The sequence below is a fragment of the Triticum aestivum genome, chromosome 3A (genome assembly GCF_018294505.1).
Source record: "Triticum aestivum cultivar Chinese Spring chromosome 3A, IWGSC CS RefSeq v2.1, whole genome shotgun sequence".
Taxonomy (NCBI): Eukaryota; Viridiplantae; Streptophyta; class Magnoliopsida; order Poales; family Poaceae; genus Triticum; species Triticum aestivum.
The window spans coordinates 731,702,940-731,711,264 of NC_057800.1; the positions used below are offsets into that span (position 1 = coordinate 731,702,940).

At 44.9% G+C, this 8,325-nt stretch overlaps 1 protein-coding gene across 1 annotated transcript; it reads left to right on the plus strand.

Moving 5' to 3' along the window:
- Positions 1 to 1,131: 1,131 nt before the first annotated feature.
- On the plus strand, positions 1,132 to 1,757 carry LOC123059540 (abscisic stress-ripening protein 1-like). Its single transcript, XM_044482083.1, has 2 exons — positions 1,132 to 1,373; positions 1,476 to 1,757. The coding sequence occupies exons 1-2, from the start codon at positions 1,242 to 1,244 to the stop codon at positions 1,674 to 1,676; spliced, it is 333 nt and encodes a 110-aa protein (XP_044338018.1). The 5' UTR covers positions 1,132 to 1,241; the 3' UTR covers positions 1,677 to 1,757.
- The last annotated feature ends 6,568 nt before the right edge of the window (positions 1,758 to 8,325 follow it).

An 8,325-nucleotide genomic window follows, 5' to 3' on the forward strand; every position in this document is an offset into this window, starting at 1 on the left:
GATGTGAAATAAATCCATGAAAATACGAGCACTGGTGTTAAGTTTAGAACTTGAGTCCTGGTGCGCTAGAGATAATACCGTCCTCCTAACCTTCCTACTGCAGGTTGGTTCCCCTTTGCCTCCTTTTTGTTGCATGGATAGATACCGTAGATGATACGTCAGGTACGGATCCGTTTAAAAAAAATGTTACTCCATTTGTAAAGAAATATAAGAATGCTTAGACCCCTATCTTATACTCCCTCCGTTCCAAAATAAGTATCTTAACTATAGTACAACTTTGTATAGAAGTTACTTCCTCCTTTCCGGTTTATAAGGCTTAGCTCAACTTTTGTGTTTTTTCAATTTAGAAGGCTTATTTTCATCTCATTTTTCAGTTTCGAATGCGCATTAAATCTTTGCATGTAAGAATTAAAGAGGAATACATCAATGCATGTAATGTTCCTACTCATCTTTTGGCTAAGCATGCATGCACTGCAATTAATCCAAATTAATGCATGAGCTTAATTGGGGTAGTTTTATAAAGTACGAGATATATTCCTTCACTAATAAAATGCCTTGGTTGATGAGATTTGAGATTTAAAGCTTATAAAGCGAAAAGGAGGGAGTAGTACAAAATTGAGTCATTTATTTTGGGCCGGAGGAAGTATTTCTTTAGAGAGGAATTACTTTCAGGTAGATGCACGTACGTCCACATGAGCTAGCGACACGTACGTATTGCTTAGTTACAAGTTAATTAGTCGTGTCGAAAATTCCGTAGCCGTTCCGGGCACAAAAAATAAAAAATAAATCCTTAGCCGTGTTGCACCGACCGGCCGGCCGACGCGGTTAAGCTAGAATGCAAACGAACTCGGTCGTCCTCGAGTAGTTTTCGTTTCTACTGGAAATCCAGTGGCGTGCGTGTCGTTTTCTATCTGAAGAAGAAAACGCGAGGGCGATTGATCGAGCCACATCTAGTCTACGAAAGCGAAATATATCTGCGATCGGTCGGTATCGATATGAACAAGGCTCAATAATTGCTTGAAAATTGAGAACGCGTAAGAGGAAGGCGCGCAGGTACGTGCGAGCTGCATGTACACAGATCCTCCTATATAAAGAGACATGCATGCCCTCATGTCAAGCACATATCACAAACACACAAACACAGATCATCATCCTCCATTCCTCATGTATAGACAAGGCAAGGCACGAGTTTAGTTCGCACACCGAGGTACTCCATTGCTAGCTCGGAAAGCTAATTTGTGATGGGCCGCCACAGCAGCAGCAGCGGCAAGACCGAGGCCGGCGGCGAGCAGTACCGCAAGGAGGAGAAGCATCACAAGCACATGGAGAAGCTGGCCAAGCTCGGTGCCGTCGCCGCCGGAGCATACGCTAGGGTACGCAGCAAACACCTCATGCGTTGTACTACTTATTTTCTACGTAATGTGAATTACTCATGCTTAACTAGAACTAACAATCACTTCACGATCGGTATACAGCACGAGAAGCACGAGGCGAGGAAGGACCCGGAGCATGCGAGGTCGCACAAGATGAAGGAGAAGATCGCCGCCACTGTCGCCGCCGGCAGCGCAGGATTCGCCATCCACGAGCACCACAAGAAGAAAGAGGCCAAGAAGCACGCTCGTCATGCCCACCACCACAGATACAATCATGGATGCATATGCACATGTAGACCCTAGCTAGTTATCTTATATGTACGGCCGGTTATATTCATTCATTTCGCTGTATTGCTGTTTGGTATGTTTATTAGTTTTGATTCATGCTAGGCCATTGACGTCGTTGTGGCATACTATGTTGGTACATTCTTGTACATGTTTGGGCACATCTCCTCTAATAATCTAAATGTCTTCTTTCGAAATAGCATGTATCTTTTTTTTTTGCGAGTTCAGAAATAGCATGTATCTCCATTATTGTAGAAGGCATCATTACAAGATTACTTGATGAGTCCATGTCATGGAGTACTTTCTTAGGTTCACGTCACCACCGTCCTAGGGCGTGAACCACGTGGTAAATCTTTGTCTCGTTGACTTGTGGTTACATTTTTCTACCGAGCATTATTATTTGACTGAGTGTTGCTTGCTACTGTAACATGTTGGTCTTTTTGCAATATCTGTTGTCTCATATAGGTTAAATCATCTTAGTTGTATTTACATTTTAGAGAACTTATAATGCCGCAGTCGCTAAATCAAATAAGAAATTTCGAATGTGTAGTCTGCTATTGACCCCACCTCTAGTAGTCGTATCTTTAATCCTTGGCCGATAATTAGAATCAAGCAAATAGACCAAAAAAACATAATCTAGCGTTAAAAATGAAGAAGGTTCACCCATATTCCGTTATCAACATTATCTCTTCCCTTAATTGACAATTAGGTCAAGGTTATTAATCCATCTGAAGGTGACTTCAAGTAATCTTGCATGCTCATGAGAAAGAGGGTGGAGTTGCACACCGCCAACGTTGTATGCAACCATTTAGTAATGCCCTTAATGATTACAATATGGATTATCTTGGTTACAGTGGTGATATTTTCTCGTGGTGCAGGGGGTCACATGCATGAATGAGCAGCGGGCTATAGTCGATGGAGAACCTGCTCCGGTGTGTTTCATATGCAAATGGAGAACCTGCTCAAACAGGAAGAAATCTACTAGATCCAGAGAAGTTGTGCTGATTGGCTTACTCACGGTGACCAAAACACTTACTTCTTCCATAGGGCAGCCACGGGGCGACATAATAAAATTCTCATTAGACGATTGAAAGCAGATACAACTGATTGGATCGAGGAGCAAGAGATGTTCAAGTCACATGTGGCGACCTATTTCTGTTCCCTGTTTTTGCCGGTGGTCCGAGAAACTGACCAGGATATTATTGATAAGGTTAAGCCCAGTGTGACCGAATATATGAATGTGGAGTTAGACAAACCTTACACCAGAGATGAGGTGAAATATCTATGTATAATATGGGTGATTTAAAGGCACTAGACGCGGATGGCCTACATGTTTTCTATAAGAGATTTTGCCACATAATCAGGGAGGATCTCATTCATGAAGTGTTAGCAAACTAGTGTTGGAGACTTTTATTAGAACCTGTCTCTTTATGAGATAGCGTGTTGAGAGCAAAATACACCCCTGCTGATGGAGACCTCCTGAAGTGCAACCTCAAGAAGGGGAGCTCTTATACTTGTCGGGATCCAAACTTTTAGGGCATGTTTGGTAGCCGTAGCAACTTTTGTCTGCATTGCATGCTTGACCCAGTTGAGCCTAGCTGAGTAAAAACAAGCAAAAACCAACATTTGCATGTTGTTTTGTTGCCTGGATACCCTCTACCCTACCTGGGGCGAAACGGAAGGTAGGATGTTTCATTGCCCGCTTGTTTAGGTGGAAACACAAACCATGGCGTTTGGTTACATGCAACGCATGTGGTCTGGCAACCTCCTCATCAAGGTGGCGAGGTTACCAGCACACTAATCAGGTATAAAAAACAGTTTTGAACATAGTAGCATATAAACATAGTTTAAAACCAAACCAAGCAGTTATGACGATAGTACTACACTTCAACCAAACAGTTTTGAACCAAACCAGTACGGCATTAAACTAATAACAAAACCAGCACGAGCACCAGAGAGCTCTTCTAGACGTTTACGGCGATGGTGTCATCATGCCTCCCGTACTTGGTCACCACTTCAATGCCTTCTCCATGGCTGGCACGACCTCCTTGCCCTTGTTCTCCGTGTCGATCTGCATTATGAGTATCACAAAATTCTGCATTACGAACAACACAAAGTTCAAAGGTTGATCGGCATTATATCTTATCGTCCACCTCTCCAAAACACCTATATTTACTCAGCCAAACACTAACTACTTACCGACCACCGCACTCAATTAAGCCTCCTTGTCTCTCACTCCTCTTCCACCTCTTCATCTCCATGAACTCCAACCCCAACCCCTTCCCTTGGGGCATTGGATGGAGGGCTTTCTTCCTTGGGAGCTCGCTCGGTGACCGCAACAAGTTCGAGAACACCATGGAAGTGTGCTCGAACTTCACTAGCATCGAAGACATGCAAAAGGAGGCAGACGTTGTGGTGAAGAAGGCAACGACGAAAGAGTTGAGGACGCTGATTCTAACCCAACGAAGGGTTCTATGTCAGTGGACATCCAGCATAGGGCCATGAATCAGACCGATTCCGGTGATGCTAGTTAGAGGGCAAGATGGTCCAAGTATAGGGGGTACAGGGCTCCTCAAGACCAACTTGCTGCGTTATGGACTAAGAGATTGGTGGCACCGGGGGTCATCGGTCTAGAGTTGGAGGAGGAAGAAGAAGCGGTGGAGGTGGTGGTCAGGGTGCTGGAGCCAGGCCACAGTTGTATGCCGATCGATCTGAACACCGGCAAGGATGAGGAGATGGTGCATGCTATGGTAGCTAGGGTGCCGGAGCCAGGCCCGCCGCTCCAAGCGCCTCTAGGGTCATCATGGCTAGGATTTACTACTATTGTGTAAGATTAACCTCGAATCCCTGTTCCACCTATACTCAATCCCGAACAAAACCTAAAATCCATCGCTACTTAGTACTCATGAAGAAGTGTTGATCAATCTTATGGCTATTTACCCCGATTCCCCTTTCCCGTAGAATGTGGATTGAATAGGTGGACCGAATCTAAATGCGGATCGAATATGATAAACATAAGCGAGGAGATGAAAATAGGGCTTTCAGCCATTGCCGAAGTGCTGCAGGTGATGTTGGTGATCCCGGTGATGGAGGTCGATGGTTGGCTTACTGTTCTCCGATCCTCTTATAGCAGTTGTCGGTGTGAGAATGGTAGAATGGCGAGGGAAGGTGGGGGTAATTATTGCTGGTGCTTCGGAAAACAACACGACGTCTTGAGTGTGGCTCCTCGCGTGCAGCCGACGCCACCGTCGTGCATCCCACGCACATGGCTATTGAAAAACTGTCGATTCGTAGGTTCCCAGCGAGCCTGGCCCCAAGGTTCTTTAAGTTTGTGCTATAAAAGACAAACAGTGAAAGCAGGTAACCAAACAACCCATTTTCTTCCCGGGCAGGCTTGGTTGGCTTATATGCAGGCAACCAAACACGTCCTTATAAGAGGATACATATGGAGAGTAAGTGATGGATCACAAATAAATATCTGGGAGGCCCCTTGGATCCCTAGCAGACCTGCCATGAAAGTGATGAAGAGTAGAGGAAACATTCTGATCATGAAGGTTTGCGACCTACTCAATGTGGACAACAGAGAATGAGATGAACAACTTATCACAAAATCTTTTTGGCCAGTTATTGTGCAACGAATCCTAGACATCCCGCTTGCTATGGGAATAATGGAGGACTTCGTTTTCATGGCACTATAACATGAGTGGTATATTTTTGGTAAAAAGGCTTATCACACAGAATGGAAACACTAACATGGACGAAAGTTGAGGAGATCCCCATGTACTAGGGACGTGTCTGTTAGCTTGCATGAGGCCCGGTCTGGCTCGCGCGGGACAGAAATGGGCCGATTGGTTGCTGCTTTCACTGTTTGGCCCGCATGGCACGGACCATAAAGCACTCATGGGTCTGGCTCCCTGGGAATGCATGAATCGGTAGTTTCTCCAGAGCCAGGCCCGAGCGGTGCACGTGGGCTGTGGCGGCTGCACGCGCGCGGCCATGCTCGAGAAGCTGCGTTGCTTCCTGAAGCGCCGGCAGTTATTAGCCTCACCGCCCCTCACCGCTCCCTCTCCCCACTCTCCCCCACTCTCCCAACTCTCACCGGCGGCGGCGAATATGAGTAGAGCAAGAAGACCACCAGACTCCATCACCGGCGAGCGGATCATAAGTTGGCCCGTGACAATGGCGGTAGGCACTTCTCTCTGTTCGACATGCAGAACTTTTCCCCCTTCGATCCGGCGATAGATTCGATCCACGGCGGAGGGGAATGGGGAATAGAGGTAGATAAGCATGTAGAGGTAGTTCATACTAGTTCATACGAGTTCATAGTACTTCAAACTAGTTCATGCAATATCAGAATAGAGGTAGATGCGATCACCGGAAGGGGGATTAGGGTATAGGGGGCACACAACGGACACTGGCTCACCGCGGCGGCCGTCACTGGTGTGTGGAGCGGCGGGTCGAGCCGCTGGGCTTCATCTTCTTCTTCATCCCCGTGCGGGCCGGCGGGACGTCATCGTCGTCCTCGCCGGAGCGAGGTCGATCTGCCAGGTACAACAGCCTGGCTCCGGAGCCCTCGCTGGCATCTGCACCACTTCTTCCTCCTGCTTAGGCTCCCCATCGATGACCGCCGGTAGCGCGTTAGCCGTCTCCCAATACACTACGGCACGACGGTCATTAGGAGCCCAGTAGTTCTTATACTTGCCTCACTTCTTTCTCTGTTTAGTGTCATCAGAGACGGCCTGATTCATGGCCCAGCGAATGATGACGACAAGAAGTGGGGTCAAATAGCCGAATACATATTTTAAATTTCCTAGTTGATTTAGAGACAATGGATGTATAAGTTCTCCAAAGTTTAAATACAACTAAGTTTCTTCAACCTATATGAGGCAATAGATCTTGCAACAAGACCAACATGTTACGGTAGAATGCAGCACTCAACCAAATAACAAGGCTCGGTAGAAGAAAGTAACCACGAGTCATGGAGACAAAGATTTATCATGTGGTTCACGCCCTTGGGTGGCGGTGACGCGAACACAAGAAAGTACTCCATGACATCTAGTAATGTTGTAATGTTGGGCATTTTCAATGGAGATCCCTGCTATTGCGAGAGAAAAGAAGGCGTGTAGATTATTATTAGAGGAGATGTGCCCAAAAATGTACTACAAGAATGTACCAACATACTATACGATTATGTCACGAAAATACACATACCAAACAACAATTTAGTACTATGGAACAAGACAACAAAATGAATGAATGTAACCAGCCGTACATATAAGATAGCTAGCAAGGGTCTACGTGTGCATTTGCATCCATGAGTGTATGTCTATCAGCGGTGGTGGCCATGACGGGCGTGCTTCTTGGCGGCGCCCATGGATCGCCAGGCCGGCGCTGCCGGCGGCGACCGTGGCAGTAAACACGATCGTGGCAGTAAATACATGTTATTTTCTACAAGAGTTTTTGCCACAAAGTCGAGGACGATCTCATTGATGAAATGTTGTCGGCTGTAAACACTAGGAAGATTCCGGATGGCTAGAATAATACCACTATTTTTCTTGTCCCTAAGATCGACAATCATGAGGTCATAACTCAGTTTTTTGGCCCATAAGCTTATGCAACATGATGTATAAGGTGATTTGAAAACTGCTTGTTAATCGTCTGAAATTTCTTTTGTTGGAGATTATTTAGCACCAAAGTGTTTTTTCCCGGGAGGTCTTATCTCAGATAATTTGCTGATGTCTTTTGAATCTAATGATGCTATTAAAAAGAAGAATAAAGGTAAACATGGAACTTGTGTGGTGAAGCTTGACATGCACAAGGCCTATGATAGGGCCAAACGGATTTATCTAGAGAGGATCTTATTACACCTGGGGTTCACGGCATATTGGGTGTCACTTATTATGTGTTGGAAATATGCCTTAGAGACAATAATACTGTATTATTATATTTCTATATTCATAACTAAGAGTTTACATTCTATGTTATAACTGCTATGATCATGGAATATGAGATTCAGTGAGAAACTCATATGCATATGTGGAATGATAGATGGTAAAATAAGATTCCTAGTCCCGTCTCTAAGACTAGCTGAAGTGTTGTTGATGATTGCGTTGTTCAGATCTTAGGATATCGTTAAGTGTAACGATAGTTCTAAAACAAAATTAAGAGTATGACGTTAGAACGATCATATTGAATCGACCCAAACTTGTTTGTTGTACTTTGAGATAATATCGTCGGAACAAAACCGGTAGCGAGGAGATCGGTATAGTGAGCATGTGTATGACTTAAGAGGATACCGATATACATCACATCGGGTTTTGTAAAGTATCGCAAAGCAAAGGGAATAGCACATCATAACCAAAGGTTCGCTCGAATGTCATCGTGTACTCATAGGGATCGATATAGATGTCCACGGTTCCGCTATCAGTCATTGAACGAAAGGGGTTTTGTTCATGTCTATGTTTTACCGAACCTACATGGTCACAAGCTTAATGTAATCACGGTCTGCTGAGTGTTAGTAGGATAAGAGTAATGAGAAAATATTTATGAAATTGTTTCATTAATATTCGAGATAGTTTCGAGAGGAACCGGAAGCGCTTCGGGGTTTCCGGAAGGGTTTCAGAGTTTATCGTGGAATACCAGGTATTACTGATAATATATATATATA

Bases quoted from the DNA above. Each gene is read 5' to 3' on its own strand.
- LOC123059540 (XM_044482083.1), top strand. From the start codon at position 1,242: ATGGGCCGCCACAGCAGCAGCAGCGGCAAGACCGAGGCCGGCGGCGAG. The intron at 1,374-1,475 runs GTACGCAGCAAA...ATCGGTATACAG, and splicing joins CCGCCGGAGCATACGCTAGG to CACGAGAAGCACGAGGCGAG.